Source organism: Phalangium opilio, unplaced genomic scaffold, assembly GCF_054372755.1.
Source record: "Phalangium opilio isolate 3A_F unplaced genomic scaffold, DU_Popi_V2 ptg000042l_1, whole genome shotgun sequence".
Taxonomy (NCBI): Eukaryota; Metazoa; Arthropoda; class Arachnida; order Opiliones; family Phalangiidae; genus Phalangium; species Phalangium opilio.
In genome coordinates this window covers 3456378-3481676 of record NW_028324166.1, presented here as the reverse complement: position 1 = coordinate 3481676, position 25299 = coordinate 3456378, and the positions used below count along the sequence as shown (strand labels likewise).

General features: G+C 36.8%; 6 protein-coding genes across 8 annotated transcripts; 3 read left to right on the top strand and 3 right to left on the bottom strand.

The window, feature by feature from the left end:
• Positions 1–203: 203 nt before the first annotated feature.
• LOC149678417 (PHD finger-like domain-containing protein 5A) lies at positions 204–1214 on the bottom strand. 2 transcript variants are annotated; one of them, XM_089836378.1, is made up of 3 exons: positions 1105–1214; positions 551–574; positions 204–469 (listed from the first exon to the last, which is right to left on the bottom strand). In XM_089836378.1, the coding sequence occupies exons 1-3, from the start codon at positions 1154–1156 to the stop codon at positions 291–293; spliced, it is 255 nt and encodes an 84-aa protein (XP_089692504.1). In that variant the 5' UTR covers positions 1157–1214; the 3' UTR covers positions 204–290. The 2 variants fall into 2 exon arrangements, with proteins under 2 accessions (XP_089692504.1, XP_089692503.1); XM_089836377.1 differs by lacking the exon at positions 1105–1214 and having other exon boundaries at positions 551–770.
• A 755-nt stretch (positions 1215–1969) lies between these two features.
• LOC149678416 (PHD finger-like domain-containing protein 5A) lies at positions 1970–2900 on the bottom strand. Its single transcript, XM_089837142.1, has 4 exons — positions 2726–2900; positions 2582–2605; positions 2307–2473; positions 1970–2170 (listed from the first exon to the last, which is right to left on the bottom strand). Exons 1-4 carry the CDS (start codon positions 2775–2777, stop codon positions 2081–2083), a joined length of 333 nt encoding a protein of 110 aa, XP_089693268.1. The 5' UTR covers positions 2778–2900; the 3' UTR covers positions 1970–2080.
• An 889-nt stretch (positions 2901–3789) lies between these two features.
• Positions 3790–10380, top strand: bwa (alkaline ceramidase). 2 transcript variants are annotated; one of them, XM_089836388.1, is made up of 12 exons: positions 3790–3905; positions 4513–4696; positions 4783–4893; positions 5358–5410; positions 6046–6098; positions 6557–6635; positions 7367–7402; positions 7472–7518; positions 8706–8807; positions 8882–8986; positions 9061–9106; positions 10020–10380. In XM_089836388.1, exons 2-12 carry the CDS (start codon positions 4603–4605, stop codon positions 10065–10067), a joined length of 774 nt encoding a protein of 257 aa, XP_089692514.1. In that variant the 5' UTR covers positions 3790–3905; positions 4513–4602; the 3' UTR covers positions 10068–10380. The 2 variants fall into 2 exon arrangements, with proteins under 2 accessions (XP_089692514.1, XP_089692515.1); XM_089836389.1 differs by lacking the exon at positions 3790–3905 and adding an exon at positions 4124–4248.
• A 2168-nt stretch (positions 10381–12548) lies between these two features.
• On the top strand, positions 12549–15079 carry LOC149678414 (uncharacterized). Its single transcript, XM_089835860.1, has 5 exons — positions 12549–13007; positions 13554–13862; positions 13922–14079; positions 14462–14610; positions 14692–15079. Exons 1-5 carry the CDS (start codon positions 12549–12551, stop codon positions 14865–14867), a joined length of 1251 nt encoding a protein of 416 aa, XP_089691986.1. The 3' UTR covers positions 14868–15079.
• Positions 15080–16525: 1446 nt separating this feature from the next.
• LOC149678413 (uncharacterized) lies at positions 16526–19530 on the top strand. Its single transcript, XM_089837141.1, has 5 exons — positions 16526–16840; positions 17537–17881; positions 18370–18510; positions 18900–19043; positions 19110–19530. The coding sequence occupies exons 1-5, from the start codon at positions 16600–16602 to the stop codon at positions 19328–19330; spliced, it is 1092 nt and encodes a 363-aa protein (XP_089693267.1). The 5' UTR covers positions 16526–16599; the 3' UTR covers positions 19331–19530.
• A 2248-nt stretch (positions 19531–21778) lies between these two features.
• LOC149678412 (uncharacterized) lies at positions 21779–23158 on the bottom strand. The gene is made up of 3 exons (XM_089837140.1): positions 22992–23158; positions 22829–22919; positions 21779–22384 (listed from the first exon to the last, which is right to left on the bottom strand). Exons 1-3 carry the CDS (start codon positions 23156–23158, stop codon positions 22217–22219), a joined length of 426 nt encoding a protein of 141 aa, XP_089693266.1. The 3' UTR covers positions 21779–22216.
• Between the last annotated feature and the right edge of the window lie 2141 nt (positions 23159–25299).

Here is a 25299-nt window from a genome sequence, read left to right as displayed (position 1 = left end):
AAAAAGCATTTTATTAAAATATATTAAATATTGAGGTACAGAACGGACATGGTCCAACAGCTAGGAAATTTGTACTTTAATGCGCGCGCTATGTCACTGTTTCTTGAAACCATATTTTTTTCTTTCGTAGAAAAGATCCGTTTTTGAGCTTCCTAAATTAACCATTTTCGGGCAACCATCCCTCTGCCAAAGATAATTTTTTAACTTTAATTGTAAAGAAGTTTATAGAGAAACCTGCTATATACTTTTGGACCCGCTAGTTTCTTATGATTATTAATTAATATAGGAAATTAGGAACTTGCATCTTTTTCTTGAATTGTACATTCTCTGCAATAATAGGCGTCGGACACGCCAGGTCCTCCGCAAGTTACGCAACGTCCTTGATAAGATCCGAAATTGCATTCATCGCAAATTCGTACCAGGGTAGCGGGTCGTGTAAGGGAATCGCAGATAACGCACTTTCCATCACCTAAAATTAAGATAAGCTTATGGGTTTAATTATGAATGTAAATAGCCTGAATGCAACTGAATCACCAATATAAGGTATTACATTTTTCACATAACCGCCCAATAGCTGCAAAAAAGAAATATATAGGTAAATAAATAGAGAATATTGAACTTAAGCCACTAACCCTCATTTGGGCTATGATACTGTGGCAAATTTTCGTAAGTATCGATTTCTTAAAGCATATAGCGCTGGTCCATTGGATCCCCTACAATGCGACTTCCCTCCCGAACCCCGGGTTTAGTTTCGCCAAGCCAAAACTGGAGTTCAGGAGGAAAGTCACCTTGTAGGGGATCAACTGGACCCGCGCTATGCTTTTTCTGGAATGTGACAAAGGGCTTTTAGAAACGAGGCCCGAAATTAATTCGCTCGTTCCATTTGGAGTAAAATTAACTTAGCTAATGTCAATCAGAAACCCAAAATTAACTTTCAGTGTGCGACGGTGCGTCAACCTGGATATGTATAAATACTACGGGGTATTTATATATAACTGCATCCGTGGTGTCAATCCGAGACTCAAAAATGATCGTTTCCCTTGTTAACTTATAGACTCAAAACTAACTAATCGCGTCTCGATCAAAATAATTACGCTAACTTACCAACTCCAGGTGGTTTACGACAAAAAATCAAATCAGGGTGATGTTTGGCCATAGCTATAGAGGTTTTATAATTTTTCAAAATAAATTTTGAAAACTACAATTTTAATAAATCCTTCAAATGCAAATAAAGAAAACAATCACGCTTTCAGCAAGTTTTGCTAGAGGCAGACGATACATAAGAAAATTATCCAAGGACTTATTTAAAATATAGTAATAAACTGATAAGGTTATCTCTTTATTCATAGAAAGTGATAGGGTGATAGTGATTTTTTTTACTAAACTGTGTCTAAGCCAAGTTGGAAAGGATTCTGTGGGCTTGCCTTAGCTATGCTGTGCGTTTTATTGTTGGTTATAGAATTACATAGAAGTTAGGCGAGGTATCAGAGATAATTTGAGGTGTCCTCCCATTGGGGGGTGATGAAAGGGGTTGTGGATCACACGGGCACCTATAGAGCTATTTCAATTCGGGGGAAAGGAGAGATTTTGAGGCGGGGTTTCGCTAGTCCCCGCCTAGGCGCCATATTGTGCGGGAAATTTAGCATAGAGTTCTTCAGCGGCCCGCACGGAGGGAGGGTGAAAACCGGCTCCGTTTATTGGCAGGCTCAACTGTGACGTTTCCCCCCTTCAACTGATATAGCTCTATAGGGTAGGATTGCGAACATCCCTCAAACTTTGTCGCCCAGAAGCATGACTTACAGGAGGGTCCAAAGGGTTTAAGACCATAATATCCCCCTACTTGTGATTGGTAAATTATATTCAACACACCACTGTCATTGCTAACATATTGGCCTTCTTATGGTGAATTATGACATATATAAGCCCCTGTTAGTTGTTCAAAATACACAAGCAAATAAACCAATGACAGTTTGAAGTTTAGTGCACATATTTTATTAAAAAATGGTTATGAATTACACAATACAAATGGTATAGTAATGATTAGATTGAATGTATTTTCGTTTTTTTAAAGTGTGCCATGTCACCTTTTCTTAAAACCATATTTCTTTCTTTCATAGAAGAGATCTGTTTTAGAGCTTCCCAAGTTGACAATTTTAGGACAACCATCTCTCTGTTAAAAAAAAAATAAAATGAAAAGTTAAATGAAAAAAAAAAAAAAAAAAAAACATTGAAAAGTTAAATGAAAAAAAAAAAAATTAAAAAGTTAAATGAAATCCCAATTTTAAGATATTAATAACGTAACTTACATCTTTTTCTTGAATTGTGCATTCTTTGCAATAATAAGCATCAGATACCCCTGGTCCTCCACAAATTACGCAACGTCCCTGATAGGATCCATAATTGCATTCATCGCAAATTCGAACCAAGGTACTAGGTCGAACATAGGAATCGCATATAACACATTTTCCGTCACCTGAAATTCAACATCAATGTGTTTTCTTAATTTTAATTTTAAATGCTTCAAACAGCAATACAGCTTTTGTAATGACATAACATTATCACAAATGTAATTACTCCTTACATTTTTCACATAAACGTCCGATAGCTGCAAAGAACAAGACGAAAAACAATTTAATTTAACATGATTTTTGAACAAAAGATGATGACTGTGAAGAAACCTCCCGACTTTCGTGCTAAGCCTTTGCCGTAATTAAGCGTAACTTACCAACTCCAGCTTGTTTCCGACAAAAAATCAAATCAGGATGATGTTTAGCCATGGCTATAAACTTTAAGAGAATACTTTAATATAATTGATCAATTTTCAGAACGAGATTTAATTAAAATGTTTTATACTAATAAGTATCACACGTTGCTTTTGCTAAACAAGTTGAAAATTACTGAATTTGTTGTCTAGCAGACGACAAAAGCGTTGCCAGAAAAAATTTCCAAATTATCGTACCAAAACCAAATAATTATCGATTATGAACCAAAATTATCGTACCAAAGCCAAAAAATTATCGATTACCATCCAAAATTGTCGTACGCTCTGAGCGCCTCCAAAAGAGCGGTAAAACCTATGCGGCTGTTCTGATTCACCTGGTATTTACACTAAAATCAGTACAAGGGTCCTCAATGAGATAGGTAAATAACGTCTCCAAGCGTTTCTCAAGTACTGGCTTCAGCCTTAAGTGTATTATTACTATGGGATGAACATGATTCACTGCCTCCTATTTTGCCCTTTTCTACACCTAGCGGGACTTTTGTGCCTAGATTTGTTCAATTTCCCGCTAAATTCGAAATTATCGTACGCCTAAGCCGAATTTTCGAATTTAGCGCAGTCTGGGAAATAGCACACTTCCTCTGGTCCAAAGCCAGTTTATTAATTGCTTGGACTAGTTTTTTAATTCAAAAAGTGGGGGTTACTGGTCCTCAGGACCAGTTTATTAATTGCAAATCTATAGGAGAACAAAGGCTGGGACATCTCCGTAGACCAGTTTATTATTTAGGACACTAGGGGGGGCGTCACTGGTCCCAAGGACTAGTTTAAAAAATATATTTATTTCCCAAATTCCCAGACTGATTTAGCGTACTATATAGTACAGCGTCAAAATTATCGTACGATTCGAAAAAAAATTCTTTAAATTATCGTATTATACTATAATTATCGTACGTCTGGCAACGCTGCTCGGACAAAATTCTCTTTTCTTGGAAATTGGTGTAGAAATAAGTTACGGCTCGGCCCAGGGTGCAGGTGGTTAGTGTGAATATTATACTTATGACTAGCTCTTATTTTTACCAAAAGCAGACGGGAAATTAATGTCGTCTGTCAAAGATTGATTATCGTCATTAATTCGAAGGCCGAATGTCACAATAAGTTTTGGTATTGTAAATTCATGTATTTCTTGGTAATTATATGACAATTTAATAGTTTACTTTTTTCATTAAATAATATGTATAATGCATTTTGCATTTTTGGCGGAAATAGATGTAGGAATAAAGCTTAGATATTGTATTATTTTTAGAAGAGGGAGGTATAATTTAATTTAAAGCCTTTTTTTTCTTATCTAAGAAGGAAATTGAATTTGATAATTCTAAAATAATCTATAAAGTAGAGGTGTTGTGCGTGTACGCTATTCATACATTGTCTAGGGCGCATGGCATTCTGGGATTAGTTAGATATGTGATTGGGCAGTCTGTGAAGTTGTGAACAAGCAAGGAGTTTTTCTAAACTGGTCCTCTAGACTAAGTGTAAGGACCCCTGGTGGCTTGAATAATTAAAGTAGTCCGTCCGTCCCAAGGACCAGTGACCCTTAAAATATATTTTTAAGTTGAAATTATTATAGTAGTCCTTGGGACCTTTGAGGCTCGGAGTTTGAATTTTAGACTTGTCTTACTTCAAAGTCCGATCTTTGTGAAGCCAAGTTGAAGTTCTAGTTTATTTTAACTTTAAAGAGGTTATCAGTTTCATTTATAAATATAATTCATATATTGTTTTGTCTTTATTGAAATCAGGTTTTTCAGTGAATGACAAAAACAGTACATTCAAGAAATCAAACACCGTTATGCGAATAAATTGACCCCGAAGACACAAATAGTGATAAGATGCCTCCCATTCAAGGTTTTTGGGGAGAGCCAACGAGTACTCTAGACTGGTGCGAAGAAAACTATGAAATTTCGTATTATATTGCTGAATTTTGTGAGTGGAATGAGTTGACGGTAGTCGTTACTAACCAAAGAAATTGTTCTCATGGCAAGTTGGGACCGTTTATTGTTTTGTTATAGGGAACACAGTGTCAAATTTGTCTATCATATCAGCTGGTTTCATTGGACTTTATCACAGTTATAAATCAAAACTAGAGCAACGATATATTTTGTGTTATATTCTCATGGCTGGTAAGTTATTTAAGGATGATGAATCAATAATAGAAAATTGTAATTTTGGGGGTGAAAATGTTGTATAGTTTGCCAGTTTCCTGAAAAATGGCCACCTTTGGTTACACTGTCATAGTTAAAGAATTGACCTACATAATTCTAACAGTGCTTTAAAAAATTATATATAAAACAAGATGGCCCCGGCCATATTGCACTTTTCCGTGGTCAAATGGGTCACACCAAAAATTGGGGAAGAAAGGGGGGGGGGGAGAGGATGCCCAGCCGCAAGGGGACAGGGCAATTGTTTTGCAGCTCTAAAGAGTGCAACTCTAAAACCAAAAAAAAATGAAAATATCATAGGGGTGGCCTTTAATGCGACCTGTCCATTGACCGACCACTCAATGTTTTCATTAAAAAAAAATAATTCCCAACATTTCCTTTTTGACTTAAGAAGTCTATTAACTCAAAAGTGGTTTCTCTTTCAGTTGTTGGTGTGGGGTCATTCATGTTTCACTGCACCCTATTATACACAACACAGGTCAGGAATTTCTTTAATGTTTTTTTTTTTAAAAAATTAACCCAAGTTGACCGGTCAATAATGTACAATTGCACCCATGGACACTAGCTACAATCAAAAGTTTATATGTTCCATTAGTATGACACTTCCTTTACTTCGTAATTCTAGAGGCTTACTGAAAGCATACACTACAGTGGGATATATGATTGGATTGTATGGTTCAAGTCTTAATTTAATTTGAATCATTTTTCTTATATTGTGTTTGAAAATAATCTCAGTGTGTTTTTTAATTATTTTATGTAAGCTTTTAATTTTTTTACATAAGCTTTTAATAATTTCAAGTAAGTTTTAATTTAAAGTTTATAATTTCAAAAACTAGTCGGCGCCTACAACCTAACTATATTATTATTTTATTTTTCTTGTAAGAGTGTTTTGAAATGTGTTTCAATTATTTTTTGTAAGAGTGTTTTATAACTTTTTAATTTAATTGCGAACTTTTAAATTGCGTAAAACTAGATGGCGCTGTCTATCTAAGTTGCTATTGTACAGAGAAAAATTATCATTGGGAGCTTTAGTGTCTATGGGATGGGATTAACATATTTTAAACTTACAGGCAATTAATACCCCAATTTGTTGGTGTAAATTGTCTTTTTCAGTTAAGTGATGAATTACCCATGATATGGGCTAGTTTAGTTGGTCTTTATACAGCGTAAGTGTATATTACATCAATTTGCAGCAAACCTTATTCCCTATGCGTGTGCCGAGGCTTAACTCGCGATTTATAACTGAAAAATCTAAGTCAAAATGCGTTATTTGCTTCAGAGTCTTAATTAAATATTGAAACATTTCAACTCTGAAGCAGACGACGCATCGTTTTGACCCTTTCTCAGTTAAAAATCGCGTTCTAAGCCTCGGCACAGGCATCGGGAATAACGTGGATAAACGTGAGGCTTAACTCGGGATTTATAAGGGACAAATCTAAGTCAAAATGCGTTATCTGCTTCAGAGTCCTAAATATTGAAACATTTCGACTCTGAAGCAGACGACGCATCGTTAGATATGTTTGTCAGTTATAAATCGCGAGCTAAGCCTTGGCACACGCATCGGGAATAAGGTGGATAAACGCGAGTACTCAATTTACCACGTATCTTTAAATTAAATTGGCAGTCTTGAAGTCAACTCTGTGAAACCATTGAACAAAAGTTTAGTTATAAAGCTCTCCATAGCATGCGTACTTGTTTGTTTCGTAAGTAAAGAGAAGTTTTATTAAATGGCGGTGTACGTTTTGAGAGAAGTACTTCACAAACTTTTAAGGTAGCCCTGTATTTCAAATAACATTTACCCATCCGCTGATGCCTTCTTTATAGTCCCTTTAAACTCAAAAGGGAGCTAACAACTGGCTAGGGGAAGAAATAGTCTGACGTCACGCAGCCCCCCCCCCTGGTTGGCATTTTTGCGCGTAGAATACTGTTTCCAACCGTTAGGGGGGATGAAACTCCAGTAAGAGATAGAACAGGGTGTGACGTTTCAGGGTCAGAACTGTTAGCTCCCTATTTACTTCTCTGAACCATGGATTAACTAACGCTAGGGATAGTTCGTTCCCCCAAAAAGATAACGCATGCATGTTCCAAGCGCCCCCTAGCAGCAGCTACTATCCCTAACAGGAAGTTATAAGAAAATTGGACCAAATATCACGTGGTCTATGACGTCAAAATTGAAATACTGCCTAAATTGGGATTTGGGCAAAAACGATTTATTTTGCCGAGAGATGGCGCTATATCTACATCCGTTTTGGTCCAATAAATTGGGGGAATGAAGAGGGGAATCAAGGAATAATTCGGAACATGTAGTTGGCGATAGCAATACATGGGTAACACGGTTAGTGAACAATCCCTAGCGTTAGTTAATCCATGTCTGAACAAACCACTACCACTTATACTACTTTTATTTAAGTAATCATTGCATTGTTCTTTGCAGTTTTATATATTGTTCCGAGAGCCACTTATTCACCAAGTAAGACCTTAGACAAATCTCTCATTAGAATTTTGGAATTGCCAAATTGAAAATAATGAATTATTTTAGGTATTTTATGGCTCAGTTGTTTTATACACTACAATTTTGGATTTACAGTAATTATTTCTATTAAAAATATAATATCTAGGGTTGGTACCGGTAATTGGGAACGATTCTAAATGTGAACACTTTTTCTTTAAAATTTTGTAACAAATTTTTGGGCGGCTCAAATTCCTTTTAAAAGGGCTCAATTTGTAGATTGAATATCGAGGATTACGATAAAAATGGTCCGAACATTGTAGGAATACGTGGATGAAAGATACGGACCAATATACGCACCAACTCGGACTAATCAACTTAAGTTGATGCCAATTTTAGGTGTTTCTTAATACAATACCATCGGGGAATAAGCTTTAGCAAGAGTTACAATAATCCCACGATAACAAACCTTTAACCATTGGATAGATCACGTTTTTTGCTATAAATTTGATATTAAAATCTCTGGTTTCGGTTCGGAATTCGATTCAAAAATAGAGTTGGAAAAAACCAAGTAAAAATTGCAAATGGGAACACGACGTTTCAAAGTTAATTCGAATCCTTTTTAAGCTATTTTACTTAAATATAAAACGTAACAGTGGTGTAAACAAGCTACTTTCTGATAATATTAACTTTAAAATACATCATTTACCCAAAAAAAGACTCAAATTTCGCGCCTTTAGTAAAGTTTTCAATTTAGCCGTAGGAGGGCCGTAGCTACCACTACTTATTGGGCGGGAAACCGGCAAACCGAGTCAGCTGTTATGCTAGGGACTGAATAAAATGTGACTTCTCAACAAATTATTGAGCATTTTGACTCAGGTATTGTTTTTAACTATATTATCCTATTATCACTTATGAAATCTGCGTAAACTTTAATCTAGGTGCATGAATTTAGGCCTTACGTATTGGTAGCTTTTTTTCCAAGGGCCTTTTTTATCGCTCCCATTTGATTAGCATTGGTGTTCACATTTGGGTCCCGCGTTCACTATTTAGGGTCAGGGTGTTTACATTTACCAGCGACTGTTCACATTTGGGTTCCTCTAAGGGGTTTTGGAAATAGGATATTGTGCAAAATTTAAAAGAGTTAAAAAGCTGAAATCATAGCGAATTGTGTCTAAAGAATCATATTTCATGTCCTGAAAGTTTCAGGTGTCTAACGTTAGCGCCACGGAAGTTATTCAAAGATTTGTAAAAAGTGTTCCCAATTACCAGTACCAACCCTACCTACATAAATAAATTTCACAAAATTCTTCGACTTATTTAGAACTAAAGATGCGCCAATGAAAATGTTCTGCGCTGGTACTCTTATGTTTATAACCGCATTCGTATTATGGAACATAGACAATATTTATTGCTCTGAATTAGCGTGAGTTAATTTAACGTTAATTTGTACCACGTGACTCTGGTCTTAATTGTTCATGTACCATATATTGTTTAAAGGAATATAAGGTTAAATCGGGGGCGAATATTTCACCCTTTAACTCAGTTTCACGCTTGGTGGCATGTTTTAGCTGGTTACGCCAGTTATATGCATATAGTATTCAGGTAATAATTACGGCATGAATGTGCCTGACAAGAACTACATTACATTAAAATAACATGTTGAAATATGTTAATAGTTCCGGAGCGAGAGCTAGATTTCTTAAGAGAAAATGCTCAATCAAGGTATTTATCAACTGGTTTCCCGTAATTTTTTGTCGGCCATTTTCCCATTAAAGGGACGTAAAGAAGGCATGGGTGGGTGGGTAAAAATTATTTGATATACGTCAGAGGCACGTGACCAAGGAGAGGCGTGGTTCAAATAAGCTTAGTTCGTTTTATTTCGAAAACTACCACTTCATGATTGGAATTGGCGCTGCAATGTCGCGAAAAACAAGGACTAGATGTTAACTAGTTCCACTCCACGAGGAGCCTTTGTATCTTGGCATCACGTGATGTCTGTGACGTATTTCAAATAATTTTTACCCATCCGCCGATGCCTTCTTTGCAGTCCCTTTAAAGCAAAGCGCGGGTCACGTGGTTCCCCTACAAGTTTACCATGAATCTATATAACTATGAATATACAGCTCTATCATATGCCCCTTCTATCATGTCGATTTGGTTTGGGTGTTACCCTCCTAGCTTTGACGCGTAGCTCTAATAGCCAATCACGAGACAAGAGGAAGTGACGTTTCGAATTTATACACCCCCGGACTCCCCCTCCCTTCTCCCGCTCCTAACACTAGCAGACACGTGACTAATGTCTCCTTTCGCTAAGCCCCGCCCAAACCTTATCGAGAGGTTAGACAGCGTAACGCAGCTGTATATTCATAGTTATATAGATTCATGGTTTACTTTCCTCTTGAACTCCGGGTTCGGGTTTAGCTTGGCGAAGGCTAGTGGGCGGGATTTATAAGTGCAATTTTAAATCCCGCCCACAAATGCCTCCTGCCTTCATCAAGCCATAACTGGAGTTCGTAAAGAAAGTCAACTTGTAGGGGAACCACGTGACCCGCGCTTTGGGACGGACTTGGTTTGACTTAACGATGAAATGTACATTTTTGACAAAATATCTTGTTATATTGAGTCACTTTTTCAGATGGGTTGGACCGGGCTTTACCTGAAAGACGAAGGAAAAAGTGTATAAATAAATAAATGAACATGCACAAAACGTGACGTCACTCACGTACACATGATGTTACTAACTTGGCCCCCGAAATATACAATATTGTACCGGTTAAAGCGCCTTTCATAATTTGATTTGTTTTTTTTTTGTTGTTACTCTATTATAATGATGATGTAACTATTTAAACTTAATTTTTAATAATTGCCATCTATTTGGTTGGTCAATATGAAATTTATAATATATATATATATATTTTATATAGCAACTTGTAAACTCGTCAAGTGTTATAACTGTTTTTCGAATTTTAATAAAGTGTTTGTATATTTTCAATCTAGACTAGAAAATTTGATTTGATTTGATTTGAAATCGATGTGGGTGGCTTTGAATTTTAAATTGGTTATGCCACCAAGAATTAATTTATGTTACTAGGAATATGCGACTATGAATATTTTGAGTCAATTATACGGGACTAGCTGTTACCCGCGGCGTCGCTCGCGTGTAATAAGAACTTCCATCAAAATGATACAAAGAATGTGTAGATTTTACTGATGACTAATATTTTTGTAGCAACCTAGGAGCGAAGGCACTCGGCGTTGCCCGTCAGCCCGTCGGGACACTTTTTATTACTTTTCACGCGGACATTATTCCATAAAGAAGGGTTTTTTAGTTTTTGGCCGCCATTTAAAAAGATGGCAACAAATCGAACCCAAAAGACCATTCAGTCCGTCTAAAGGTTAAAGGAAACCAGTGTACTAAATATTTGAGAAATCGGTTGAAACGCGCGGACTTTGTTGCATAGAGAAGAGTTTTTACATTTCTGGGCGCCATTTTTTAAGATGGCGGCGGATTGGAAAAATCTTTCACAGTACGCGCCTACTACTTATGAGTAACGTTCCTGCAAAGTTTCAGCCTTCTAGGGCAAGCGGTTTGGGCTGGGCGTTGATTATCAGTCAGTCAGTCAGGACTTTGATTTATATAGATATAGATTTACGAGAGGTGTTTATTTGGGCACTACCATAACCTGAAGGTAAGTGGCTTGTGCCTTTTGTTAGTGGCTGATATTCCCTGTTGGTGGTAGAGCTCCGTAGCCTTCATAGAACAACTCCGAAAAGAGGGCGTGAACCTCTCAAGTTGGTATACAGTGTTTGGCAACGGAAAAACGACCTTAGAGAAGGGGACCTTTGTGATGTCACACCTTTTAGGAACGTCACAGGCCTACCTTTGTTAGTCGCATGAAAGAGGTATGGGATGCCATGTTTGGTATCGTTTTTTCCCAAATGTCAAGTATCATGTGTGACTTAACATATACCTTTGTTCACAGACGTACGTTTGTGAAACTTAATTTTGAAACTACATCATAAATTCAAAAATAAATAAATAAGGTCTAACTACCAAAAGATGGCGTTGAAGTGAGGGTTAAAATTTCTACTTAGTGCGCTGGCAACAAGGGGGTTAAACAATAATTAAATACAACCATTTCGAAGAAAGAGTCATACTTATGGTTATTATGTTAATTATGATAACACCAAAGGCATACAGTTCTTTATAAACTTTTCATTATACGATTTTTCACTCCAAAAAAAACCCCAAAAAGCAACCTTAATGCTGTCAACTCAAATCTGAAAAACGTTGGGAAATTCGAAACTCTCTATTAATATTGACCGTTTTGACAGCTCGTTAAGGTTAAAGTTATTGGTATTCGCTAGATATATATGATTTTTTTTGTTTTAACGAATATTTATGGAATTTTTCGCTTTGCAATTGTCGGAAAGGGAAACGCAGTCGTGTTTTTAAGCTAGGACGCGATGACTTGGAGGTTTTTATTAAAAATTAGAGCGTTTTTATTCAGTATGAATTTCCTCTACATTGTCTACTCGGGAATAACTTATTGCGGCGCCTCGCGTCAAAAGCGCGATGAACGTTTTATGTAGTGGAAGCAAAATACCACCTGTGCCTCGATCGTAGCGTTAGCTTCGTTATTGTAATACATGTTTACAATTTACGAAGAAATACGATAGAAGACGTTTTTATTCAGAATGGTAAGGTTTATTTATTCTGTATTCTTCCATAAGTTAGTACATGATAGTGAATGATTCTGTATGTTTAGAAATGAAGTGATTTAATTGCGATAATTTAAAATTAACTTAAACCTAAACCTATAAAATCGTATCCTACTAATATTACCATCAGTTTATAAGATATGTTCCTTAAGTATGACGCTACGCTTCGAAATGCAAGAGATTTACTTAGAGCTACTTCCAAAACGACGCGAGAATTAGCTACACGCGGTTTGGCAGTCCATCTTTTTATTTAGTCTGTACTAAGCCTTTGACAACGCCTTACCAGGCGTCGCTCTACGAGAATCTATGACGTTTCACCAACGTCACTTCATGACAAGCTCTCAGTAACCACTGAACAACTTATGGAACATATCTTATGAACTTATGTGAAAGTTTGTGAGCTTGTATGTTTGTTATTTTCCTATGTTATTGTGTATTTTCAATGCTTCGTTTTTCTGAATTCTTAACCAGAAGACATCATCCGGTAGCTGCTAATGATAATGAACACAAACACAACCAAAAAAGAATGCTTTACCAAGTGCACCACCGGGTTGCGTTGTTTTTAGCTTCAATAGTGTGTATAGTGTACTCTGAGATAGACCTGGACATAGTCGAAAACTACAACGACACCGACCATTTTTACGATGAGAAACTTGATAATGAAACTATTGCCGAAGTCGCCGTACTATCGGAATACCCTTCGGTTTACCGTAAATGCCCATTCGCGATAGAGGACAATTGCGAATGTTCCATTACTACCGAAAAGGATGATGTCATTGAAAGATTTTCAGTTGTTTGCAGTGACATGGAAACGACAGATATATTTCCTGAAATGATGAACAAACTTCGTACTGCGAATGTACAATCGTATTTGTATACTTTGTTCATATACAGATCCAAGGTTTGTAGTGTTAAACAATTATACGATGTATTTCTGATAAGTCTGACTTAAATTAAAGGGAGTGTGTTATTTGGGTCAGAATAAGTGAAAAGTGTCAAAGAACATGTTGTCTAAAACCTTTAGTTTCCTATGTACGGGCCCCCAAACATTAATTGTCCCCTTAAACAAAGAAATTGACACACATGGGGGAGTAAGACATATCAGACTGCCCATCTTGTTTAGACAATTTCAATAGCCTTCAATCTAAGAACGTTAATGAGCCTTATTTAGCAGAAGTGTAATTAGAAGGTAGAAGCGTGCCTAAGGTGGTAATGTCAAGTAGTTCAAAGTGTAACAGCACAAGAGTCTGAAATTAATGTTTCTTTTATTCGTACCAATTTGAAGATATTAATCAAAATGTTACCTACTTTGGAGTCCTTTTAAGGATTGATTTGAAGCACCCAAACTTGCGTTATGATTATTTTAAGAAAATTCTTACAAATTGAACTTGTCCAAGTTAGGGCTACTGACCCTAGTTCGTTAATACGCAATGCGCACTCTCTTTAGGTCGAACTGCCACGAGCCGATTTGTTCCTGAACCTTCCATTCCGTACACTTCGCGTCATTGAAACGGAAGTGAAGTTGTCCTTCTCAAGCGATGACTCTCGTTCTCCGGACGAGTTCCGTCCTTTGCTGGGAGGTTTGGAAGAATCCCTAGAAGAAGCTGCCTTTAGAAATTCTGTGGTCCCGGGTGTTGAAAAAATTAATTGCTTCATGGGATCCTTGTCCAAGTTAAGGCGATTTTCATTAACGAATTCCGATGTTGCTAACATACCGAAGGAATTCTTTTGCTGTTCCTATCTTAGTATGCAACAAGTAAGTTCCAGTTGCACCAATTGGAAAAAATTATTATATTAAACTCAATTTATTTCTAGGTTTACTTAAATGGTAACAAGTTCCAAGAACTGCCTGATGGCGGTTTAAGTCGTGCCACTAATATTAAAATAGTCATGTTGAACCACAATCAAATTTTTATCGTCAGTCGATTATTCTTTCCATCGCCTGCAAATAAACTCGAAGAAATTCATTTAAGGTATAAACCCAGCACACGTATACACGTTTTCTGCAAATAAAGGTTTGAACCTACCCCCTACGACCAAATTAGACATTTTATCTAACCGCCTTGAAGTATCTAGAGTGGTCGTGGCCAAAGTTTTCTTTTGGTTTAGATTTCAAAGTTTTCAAGTTAGATTGGTGTGTTTACGATTGACCCCTTATCTTTATGTAAGAAACTGAAAGACAATGATATCTAATTTAATTGAGGGGTCATCATAACTTGATTATAGTGGTCCTAAGGGAAAAATGTAATAGAACATTTTCGACTCAAAATTCCCCATAGAACCCACTGTTCTTTAGTCCTACCACCCTTTTCGAAACACCCTTTATAATTGAGCATTTACCAAAAATATTTCCAGGAGTAACAAAATACAAACTTTACCACGTGACTTCTTCCATGAAATGCCTGTATTGCGTTACATTGACTTATCGGAAAATCTGATGAGTACCTTACCACCAGACGTGTGGTCACCTACTTGGTCCTCACTTCTTGATTTGTATTTAGAAGGTAGGCCTATATTTTACCTCCAAAATTTTAAAATAATGGAGCATTATAATTTACTTAAACCAATTTAAATTGTTACGTAAGATAACAATCTTATTTGTGACTGCGCTTTTAAATGGATCATTGCCGTAGAAGCCAACTTATCAGATGAGTTCAAGAAAGCAAGGTTTTTGAAAGGAAAGTGTCATGCTGATGCGGGAAATGAATCTTTCGCCGTTGACGATTTGCAAAACTATTTTGATAGTTATCAATGCGATTGAGTTGATACACTAGGATTTTTAGATTTATAACTGCAGCAAACGTATGCATTTGCAAAGAAAACGTAGAGCGCGAGGTGAGTCCATGTATTGTGATCAAGCTGCAATTGAAGCTGAAATTAGTTAAGGACCGCGGACCCAGTGTTGAAAATCAAAAATAAAATGTCACTCGTGATGATCGAATTATGTAAAATTGTGCTTCCAATGCCCTGTGAAAAAATATTTCGAAAATACAAATTGTTTGTCACCATATTGGTGTGTGACGAATTTCATAGTGCAATTATTGGTGTTGTTTGGGCGCAAAGATGTATGTTCCATTTCACCACTTAGACAAATAACGAAGCCGGTAGAAAGACGTCATAGAGCTACAAGACCCGCCCACAAAACCCCCATGTAACTTCTTTTAGCTTATGGAGTTCTGATTCAAAAGCCACAGTTTTATTAAACTTCAGTTACGTTGCAATTGAAGTGTTATGAGTACCTGTAGTCGCTTGAAAGTTCTCCAAAGCTGTTATTATACATTTACGGCTAGAATTCTCTGCCCTTGATAAATACATAATCTGCAGGGTTTAACGTTTGAATTGATTCAGTACGGGCTTGATAAAATTTTCCCAAGCCGATAATTTTAGATAAGGATATTTAACAATAGGTTATAACATAGTTTACAATATCAGCAGATTTTGCTTTGAACAAACTAATCAAGTGCTTCGAGTAATTTATTGTTGTGATAGTTGTTTTAATGTAACGTTTTGAGAAATGTTTCTCAAAGTGATTACCGAAATCTCACTGTTTTTATTCGTATTCACTGTTATTATTGGGTGTGCATCTGGGATAGCAACACGCCATGGTAAGTTTAAAATTCAGAAATTAATAAATTGATCGATAAACGTGTTGGAAATCCAGGGTTCGAAAAAACCCAGCCCACCTGTTTACCTCTCCGAGTAACGATGACGTCTCGGACAGGTATTACACTGGACGTGTCTGTGTATGAGTGTGTGTCATAACCAATGAGACGCGAGGAAGGAGGAGCAGGTGGTTTTGGCGCTTCCCCTCACAGTCAATCAGATATTTGTGTGGGGTCTACGGCCTCTTAAAGATTCCAAGTACTAAATCTATGTATAGAGCTATTTCAGAGGGGGGTAATGGCTACGTCACCAATGCTATTTGCCCATAGAGAAAACCCTCATAAAATGGCCACCCTACACTCAAAGGCAGGCCCAATTTTCGTAGCAGACGAAATTTTTCCCCCACTGAAATAGCTCTATTCCTGGTTCACGCAATTGCGGATTTTCTTATCATTTATTGTGAATCACTTGCCTTATATACCCTTAATTTCCAAAAATTGTTAAAGAGACATAAGCTATAGAATTTAAACGTCAATGATAGCTATGTTTGAAATGATTTAACTAGAATTAAGATAAATTAATGACGATTTAAACCTCTTCATTGCGTCTCGACTCGGAGAGGTTTATTTTGGTTTCCCAACTTGTTTATTTTTTTACTAATTGTCATTTAAAAGTCGCTGCTTAGTAAATAAAAACCTTAAAATGTTTCATAAAAAAGTTGTAAATATTACTATATAATACTTTTGAATACGATTTTCAACTTAGAAGAAAAAATATTTAGGCCTAACCAGCGAAATAATCTTTTTCTAGAAGCTGAAGGTCATTCACTAAGCCTCGTTCCAAATAAATCCTTCCTGACACCTGGATCGGAAGTAATAGTGACATGTCGAATGAAAAGTAACTTGGAACCCACAGTCGAATGGTTCAGAAATGGGGAACAGTTTACCACTGAATCGTTTCCTAATGGACGCGTCAATCATCTTAAAAAAATCCCAGACGATGAAGATCCGGAGTCTCCAGCTTACACAAGCGTACTCAAAGATATTCCAGAAACCGAGGGAAATTACATTTATGCCTGCTTATTTCGAACCGATATCAGTGAAAGCAGATCTCAAATAAATATCGTTGTTGGTAAAAATGTTTAACGATGCCATAAGTAACGTAGCAACAATAAGCATTACACTAGGCATAGAGGAAATACGTTAAGAACATGATTTCCGCTGAACAATTAGGCCTACTTATTTGCCTATCAAACCTATTGTAGAAGCGATCCCTGATAAGGTAGAACTATTAGATAGTAAACCACGGATTTGAGCTAATAAGATCATTAGCCTCTGGTATATCATATCATCCTCGTCGTGTTTCTAATAACATGCAATGCGTCCTGCTGGTAGATTGCGATAGAGTCAAAGTAGGAATATTCTATAGGCGTGTTGCTGTTGCCTCGCCTATGGTAGGCCTTGGCGTTTCTTTTACCTCACCTATGGTAGGCCTTGGCGTTTCTTTTACCTCACCTATGGTAGGCCTTGGCGTTTCTTTTACCTCACCTATGCTAGGCCCTGGGATTTATTTTACCTCAACCTCACCTATGCTAGGCCTTGGCGTTTCTTTTGCCTCACCTATGCTAGGCCTTGGCGTCTCTTTTGCCTCACCTATGCTAGGCCTTGGTGTTTCTTTTGCCTCACCTTTGCTAGGCCTTGGTGTTTCTTTTGCCTCACCTATGCTAGGCCTTGGCGTTTCTTTTACCTCACCTATGCTAGGCCTTGGCGTTTCTCTTTTCTCGAAGATTTTTAACATTATTATTAATTGAACACCGTATCACTGCAGCGAAGAAACCAACTATCACATCGTTAACTGTTAAACCATCGACACCTCAACCTAAAGGAAGGAACATAACAGCTACGTGTGAAGCGAGATCCAATGGAAAATTAGTCATGCAGTGGTTCTACGTCGATGACTTTGATGCCAGAAATCACCGCAATGAAGGTCTTGAAATTTTGGATGAAGATTTAGAAGATTCTTTCGACATTCAACAATACACGGAATTTGATGAAAAGGGGAAAAAATTTGTCTCCGTTCTCTACTTTTTGCCGGTTCTTACAGACGCGAATTACACTTGTCGCGTTGAAGACGCGTTTGGCAGAGCAACCAAAAAATTACAAGTTAAAACGGGTAAGGTTTAGATTCACTCTTGATTTTATGAGCCGACAAAATGTCTATGATCACATATGCGTTTGAATTTTATGTTTCTTTTCTTCGTACCTAGTTAACATTGTTATTTAAATGTGTGGTTCAAAATGTCAAAATTACGCTTTGAACTACTTTACATTAGCATCTTAGGCACACGTCTTTCTACCTTTTAACGCACACTTCTGCTAGATAAAGGCACATTAACATTCTTAGATTGGAGGGTATTGAAATGGTCTTAACTGATGTCTTACTCCCCATGTGTGCCAATTTCCTTGTTGCAGGGGCCAATGTTTGGGGACCCGTACCTCCGTAACTAACTATTTTAGACCCCATGTTCTTTGGCACTTTTCACTCAGTCTGACCGAAAGAACACTCCCTTTCATTTATGGCAGACATATCGTGTTGTGTAATTTTACACAACACCCCAAACGCAACAGTTGTACGAATACATAGTGGCTGTTCTTTTTTAGTGGATTTGAAAATTGGTGAACCTTGTAAGCATGATTTGGAATGCAGCTCATCTATAAGAAATGCCGATTGCATCGGTGGAATTTGCGCGTGTCCTGAGGAATTTTCAATTCTCGTCAAATCACGACAAGCTTGTCTTACACGTAACTAATTCTTTTATTTGTCAATTGTTCAAAATATTATAGAAGTAGCTGATAGTCAGTATAACATGAAATCAGTATAACACAAAAATATTTCTGTCTCTCTGTTAGCAGCGATTTGAACTGTTAGTTAAAAAAGAAAAGCATAGAGTTAAGAAAAGAATAGATTGTTAAATGTGCGGGGGGAAATGTAAGTTTTAGTAGTATTAGGGATGGAGTTGAAATGGTGATTAATTATAAAACAAGGGTCATTAAGAATATTGTATATGGAAATTAGATCCGCGTAGAATGTAAGGTTGCAATATAAATTTAGCAAGTTTCTTCTGTGCCATATGTGTCTGTTGACGTTCAATATTTAAGTTGATTTCTCAACGAAAAACATATTCCAATAGCCGTTGCATTCAAAGGAAAATGCGAACACAATCATCAATGTAAGGTTATGGATGAACACACGTATTGTACATTAGATCGTAGGGAAACGTGCCAATGTATGGACGGTTTTCCATACTCAGTAGCCAAACGAAAATGCATCAGAGGTATGTTCAGTACATTTGTTTAAATATAATTCAGATTGAAGTTTTTAATTTTCTTTTCATATACAGCAAAAGATGAAAATTCTTATAAAAACGTTCTGTTGGCGATTGGTGCTTCACTCTTCTTTATCGTATCGGCTACATTAGTATTATATTTCACGAGAAAAATCTTGGCGAAGAGACGATTTTTGAACAAAATTAAACAAGCTAACATGAATTTAGGAGCCGAGACGGTAATCGTCGGCTCGAATGAGGAAAATGGGAGAAAGAAAGTGCACTTCACGCAATAAAGCTTGATATATTGCAGCGTATCATTTATTAACATAGAGAAAGTCATTGTTTTTATCAACGTATTTTAAATTTTATCTTGAATACTTTAAATCGTTTGATATCGTATAATACCCTAAATGTTTTTGTAAATCTAAATCTCTATGAATTAAACAAAAACAAGATGGCCCCGGCCCAACTTGGAGACTTGTGCGAACAGCGTACTAAGATTTGCAGTATAACACATTTTAAAAGCACGGGTTAAGATCACTGTAAGCGAAAGTTGGCTAGCTGGTTTCTAAGTGTCTACGAAAAGCAAACTTCACTTCATTATCGCCACGCAATAAACGAATTATTTTTAGGAGCACCTTGTCGTCGGTGTTTCGATTTATTTGAATTGAAGTAACACTCTAGAATGAGCGCTAATAAAGAAATAGATAAACCGATCCACCAGATAATGAAAGCCTGTCCGAAATCTCTCAATTTGACGACACTGTCTCTTGTTGGACGGTGTTTCATTTTGTCACAAAGGTCAGCAGAATGGAAAAAGTTTTTCAAACGATAATCCATGTGTCCGAATTGTAAAAATCTTATCGTGCTGAAAATTTTAAAATACATAGTTTATTTATAAAGATTGAGGGAAACTTTCAATAATAGTACAACTCCAAGGAACTACATTCCGTTGTTACGACTGAGCGTATTGGGTGTTAGATTCTCTCAGTCATAGATCTCTTTTCGGGTGTTTTTACAAATAGTACAGGAATACCTAGATCTAGTCTTGGAATCTTTAACAGAGAAGGACGTGAAAAAATAGTCACAGCTGACGTTGTGCATAATGTATTTGAATTAGGAAACCACGTGATAATGACGTAGCTAGTGACCTGTGCCAAGATTTGCGCGACCTATGAGCGTCGAACCCGAAAGTAAAAAATCTTCTCATTGCGTGTTCTGATCAACGTACGGTTGTCCTATAAATTTCAATAGCAAATGAAAAGCGAAGAAGGAGAAATCAGATATTAATATGGCTTCTCATAGATTCCAAGAATAAGAAATCTATGTATTCCTGGATTCCTGGGGATCTATGCAAACTCTACTCCCACAACGTTATGATCAAGAAACCCTGGCCAAAACCAGGAACTAGTCCCTCTGAGTTGTATTTTTATCTTGTGATATGAGTAAACTTACCGTATGTTGAACTGATCTCTGAAGTTTTTTCCCAAAGACTTGGAAATTATGAACCCCAAGGGAACGGACTTGGATAAACCATCACTGACATGAAAAAACATATTTTTCCGGCAAAATGTAATTGATTTAAACATCGTATTAGTACGTGGAAGAATAAACAAGGTTTCTCCAAGATTGACATCCAGAACGTTTTCTTTAGTGTATATTTCTTGGAAGGTATTCATAACGCCATCATTTTCAAGTATTCGTTTGTATATTTTTTGGTCAATGTTCCTTTTGGAGAGCTTGCAAAATTTTATAAAAGTGAAGAAAACAACATCAACCATGGTTACATGCAGATTCCACAGTAGTATGTTTAAGAAATTCACATAAAAAAGGTGCAAGAAAAGACTTTTAAATTCAAATTTTAGCTAAGCCTAATTTGAAAATGAAAATTGAAGAACACTCATAAATTTTCTCTCGACATACTGTAAAGATTCATAAATTATTAATCCTACTTTGAACAAAAACATAATCCTTGTTTCTAATACAAAGCAAGTAGTTGTGTCATGGGGCTAAAAACCTCACTAAGTCTAATATATTTTAGAGGTTGCACAAACAGTTATCATGCTGTATGAAATAATTGGGATGCTTACAGCAAATGCGTCTGAAATATAAGGAGCTTTTACAGTTAGAAGTTTTTTGTTCGGAAACTTCAGTACTTCCTCCAAAGTATCAAACTCGATGGCAGGTCCGATAGATGTAACACTGCACTTGTAGAGACCGACGAATAAGTTCCACATGATGGCGACAAAAACCCACCAGAAGAAAAAGCATATCCTAGATGCATTCGATTTCGGTATATTGTTCCCATCAACACCTAAAAGAATCAGCTCAAGTCTCTCAATAAAGTGCTCCATAACGAAGGCAGAAAGAGATAACAGAAGTAATGAGAGCTGATTTTAAACTAAAATAGGCTATTCACCTTGGAAAAATGCAGGTATTATATAACTATCAAAATGACGTCGCATATTCACTTTCATTAAACAATAATGTCTTATATTTCTCGAGGCGCAACATTCCAAAAGAAACGAAACCAAGGCGATTATCAGGCCAGATGAATACCATATGAAGATAACCTATTTAATAATTAAATTCAAGTTTAATTAATCCAGTATGACCATAAACGAATAACGCTTTTTAAGTGTCCATCAATTGTTCTTTGGTGGAAAATTTCCTGCCCCCTTCTTTTACGTCATAGCCTAAAATACAAGAGAGTTTTTTCTCTCCTTAGTAGCGCCGCCAAGAGAAGTATATTTGGGTGGCCTGACTCTCTTGGGTTCAATTTTTATTTTAGGGGCAAAAGACGAAGTAGTTTTTTAACCATGGTGTTTTAAGCGACAATGCTCTTGTATAGCCATTTTGTGTCAAAAAATTAAGGAATGAAACCTCCCCAGCAATCCCGGAGACGTTTTATTTGTATCACCTCTCGCGTGACATACTAAGAGTACACTAAAGGCAAGGCTTTCACAGCGGTAGTGTCTCATATAATTTAATATATGGTTGGGGTGAGACGGATATGGGCAGCAGGGAGACAGACAATTGCTATATAGATCCCCTTTAGACATATCAACTTAATGGTATAATATAAATTTATGGCATGGCGATAAAATGTAATTATGCAGCTTTACTGGGATTGTGAAAGAGTTTTCCAATTATTTTTTTTTTCATTTTTAACTTGTAACTTAACTTACACTTTGATCGAAAACATTGAAGATTGAGTAGACAATTGTCGGTAGTGGTATTGATTTTCCGGAAAATATGCATAAGTCGGTGTAAGAATACGGAAATGTAGGGGCGGAAAAATCAGTGTCTGGAAATATTCCTCCTGGTATGATACTTAAGTCAATTTCCTTGATATAATTTAAAAAGAAGAAAAAGAAAATCAAAATATACACGCTCTGTTTAGGATTTCCGCAGGGACAGATTTAATTTTAGAAGTAGGAATGGAGAACAGAGTAATGTGGGTGGTGGGCGCGCGTCAAAGTCCCGGACCCCCTTTCACGGGACGGAAGGGGGGTATGAAAGAAGAGGCGGGAGGGTCATAGCGACAGAGGTAAAAATGAATTACGTATTTTTCGGCATCCCCATCAGCAACGTCATCAAAACGAAGTTTAAGTAAGCCAATAAGATAGTTTAAACATTTCTTTACGTGTTGGAGGGAGGGGCTCTATACTGGGTGTCTATGAGTCGGACTGAAGTAAATACTTACCGTTCTCCATTCCTACTTCTAAAATTAAATCTATCCCCGATTTCCGGACTAGTTGTCAACTAATGCAGAAACTTTTTCCAATTACTTTTCTTTGTATAAGTCCTCTTGTGAGTGTCCATGAACCATTAACCAATGAACCAGGACCCAAAAACTTTTTCTTAGGTATTAATTGAAAACTGTAATTAAGAGAGTCTTTGATTTATTTGTCTGTTAGCAATACTCCTTTAATCATTTGGTTACTTTCTTACGTGATGTTCATGGATTCTGAAATGTAGCCAATAAAGAAGGACGTCACACCCTCAAACGAGTCATTCGAAATATCCGTGATCCATGGCGCTAGCTGAAAATTCATTTTGTATGAAAACACGTTACTAAAACATCGCGTTAAATGATTAAGTTTACTTTTAGAAGACATGTTTTTACAAAAGTTTGGTTCATTACTGATCTGTTAATGACTTTACCATCAAACTAGTTCAATCCAGATAAAAATGCTTGTCTTTGACAAATTATTGAAGTATTTCAAACAAATATGCAATTTTTTACTTAAGATTTCCTTCATTTCAGGAACTTCCTGATTAAAACAGTTTGCACACTTGATTCCTTGAGACTCTAACAGACTCGCGGCGGCAAAATTGCTTCATAGAAAATTGCCGCGTATGAAAACGTTCTGTTCAATCACACCCTTTGCCAGTAGTGGCTTTGCTTTGTTGCGTTAATACTGTGGTAGGCCTAATCAATAGTATTATTTTTCCACGTCTTTTAAGCTCTGAAACATACGAGGGCATACTAGTTGCGGAACAGAGTCACGCAATCATAATTTCAAAGCTTTATTTGAAAGTAGGTGCACGAGGGGGAAAAAATTAAATTTATATACTCAAAAACGGATTAATGTAAGAAGAACATTGAACCTAGCAAATTCGACTACTTTGTACGTTTTGATGGGAGTGGCTTATAATTTCAAAAGTGGCGCTCGCCATCTATCGGCCTTATTCTCTTATATTTTGGGCTTTAAATATAGATACTGCATAAGGCAAGTGAATAATAATAATAAGTCATAATTGTACTAAAATAATAATTTAAGTACAAAGAAAGAAAAAGCAGATACTTAAAGAAATTACTATTTAAAGAAACATCAATTAAATATATTCTAAACTTTGAAACCTAATTCCATTAAATCGGGAGTTATATCTCATATCGCATTGTTGTCCACTTTGCTTTTTTACTACTGGCGCAATTTTTAACCAGGAAAATTGAAATAAGAATGAATGACATTTTTGACCACTAGAAGTCGCTATATTCAAAAGTTGTGGGTGGAGTCAAAATATAAGCAGACGAAGTTTCTCAGTGAAGTATGCGAGGATGGTGCTAGAGGCTAAAGATCCGACGTTCTTACTTCTTAGTACATAAATACGTTTTTGATATACTCCCGACTTGCATAGTCCACCGCTAAATTTTAAAAATTACCTCATAGTATTTATATAATAGAACATTCCATTAAGTACTCGCAGAGAAATCAGGGAGAAAACACGTAACACGTGGTGGAAATGTTGAAGGGCGATCTTTTGCTATGAAAGTATCCCAATGTACCTTGCGTACGCCCCTTTCCTTCGATAGTGCTGCCATGTACCGCCAGTATTTCTATGAGAACTAGGTAGCTTCTCTTTTAAGGCACAAGGGGACCTCTACATTTCCGTACCGTACGACCCTACCGAAACGCTGAGCATGCTGGGTGAGCTTCGTTGCCTTACATGTGGGTACGGACTCCAACATTGTAGGTATGGCCAAGAAGTGATATCTAGTTTATTAGGTAGAAGGTATAAATTCGCCCCACATTTCCAGCCTTTATCTCCAGTCCAAACGTATAGTTGGTCCGGAGTTAATCCCCGCCTCTAAATTACAACCAGCATCTCATTGGTTCTTGAAAACTCACGTCAGCGCGACGCGAATGACGAAAATTACAGTCATATTTTCCGACTGAGGAGAGGCAAAATAGCCCGGGCCCTCCTTTTACATCCCTCCCCTTGTATTTTGAAAGGGGGACTGGGATATGGCGCGATTACTTAGGCATCTTATACCTTCTCCCTAATAAACTAGATATCACTTCTTGGTATAGCGATAGAAGACGGTACCCACTTCACTTTTGGAATAAATGGAATTGTCACCCTTAAAAACATAAAGTTTTAGAGCCAATCTAGCCCTTTGAACACGCGAGGTTTGAAGTTAATTGATCTTTTTAATTAGGGTTGCAGTGTGTAATGCAATTTTAAACTCCAGGAGCTAATCGGCTCGTACGATGTCTAAGGCTTTATTAGCGGAAGCCACACCTTAAAGGGAGGGCATACTACAAAATCAGAATATTTGAAGTAATATGGTTCATAAGATATGTACCATAAGTATCACACTACCTATGCCTATACTTCGTAATGCTAGAGATTTACAGCTCGAGCTAGTTCGAGAACGACGGAAGCGAGAATTGAAGTCCTACACTCGGTGGTTAATTTTGCAGTCCATCTTACTATTTAATCTTAACTTACAAAGCCTTTGACGGCACCTCAC

Coding starts and splice junctions, on each gene's coding strand:
- LOC149678417 (XM_089836377.1), bottom strand. CDS start 638: ATGAGGGTTAGTGGCTTAAGTTCAATATTCTCTATTTATTTACCTATA. Junction 470..550: donor TGGGCGGTTATGTGAAAAAT/GTAATACCTTAT, acceptor TCTTAATTTTAG/GTGATGGAAAGTGCGTTATC.
- LOC149678416 (XM_089837142.1), bottom strand. CDS start 2,777: ATGGCTAAACATCATCCTGATTTGATTTTTTGTCGGAAACAAGCTGGA. Junction 2,606..2,725: donor TCGGAAACAAGCTGGAGTTG/GTAAGTTACGCT, acceptor TGTTCTTTGCAG/CTATCGGACGTTTATGTGAA. Junction 2,171..2,306: donor GCACAATTCAAGAAAAAGAT/GTAAGTTACGTT, acceptor TTTTTTTAACAG/AGAGATGGTTGTCCTAAAAT.
- bwa (XM_089836388.1), top strand. CDS start 4,603: ATGCCTCCCATTCAAGGTTTTTGGGGAGAGCCAACGAGTACTCTAGAC. Junction 6,636..7,366: donor CATGCGTACTTGTTTGTTTC/GTAAGTAAAGAG, acceptor TGTTCTTTGCAG/TTTTATATATTGTTCCGAGA. Junction 7,403..7,471: donor GAGAGCCACTTATTCACCAA/GTAAGACCTTAG, acceptor GAATTATTTTAG/GTATTTTATGGCTCAGTTGT.
- LOC149678414 (XM_089835860.1), top strand. CDS start 12,549: ATGCTTCGTTTTTCTGAATTCTTAACCAGAAGACATCATCCGGTAGCT. Junction 14,080..14,461: donor CTCGAAGAAATTCATTTAAG/GTATAAACCCAG, acceptor AAATATTTCCAG/GAGTAACAAAATACAAACTT. Junction 14,611..14,691: donor TCTTGATTTGTATTTAGAAG/GTAGGCCTATAT, acceptor TTGTTACGTAAG/ATAACAATCTTATTTGTGAC.
- LOC149678413 (XM_089837141.1), top strand. CDS start 16,600: ATGAAAAGTAACTTGGAACCCACAGTCGAATGGTTCAGAAATGGGGAA. Junction 16,841..17,536: donor TCAAATAAATATCGTTGTTG/GTAAAAATGTTT, acceptor GTATCACTGCAG/CGAAGAAACCAACTATCACA. Junction 19,044..19,109: donor CAAACGAAAATGCATCAGAG/GTATGTTCAGTA, acceptor TTTCATATACAG/CAAAAGATGAAAATTCTTAT.
- LOC149678412 (XM_089837140.1), bottom strand. CDS start 23,158: ATGTCTTCTAAAAGTAAACTTAATCATTTAACGCGATGTTTTAGTAAC. Junction 22,920..22,991: donor TCAGAATCCATGAACATCAC/GTAAGAAAGTAA, acceptor TCTTAATTACAG/TTTTCAATTAATACCTAAGA. Junction 22,385..22,828: donor GAGGACTTATACAAAGAAAA/GTAATTGGAAAA, acceptor AATTATATCAAG/GAAATTGACTTAAGTATCAT.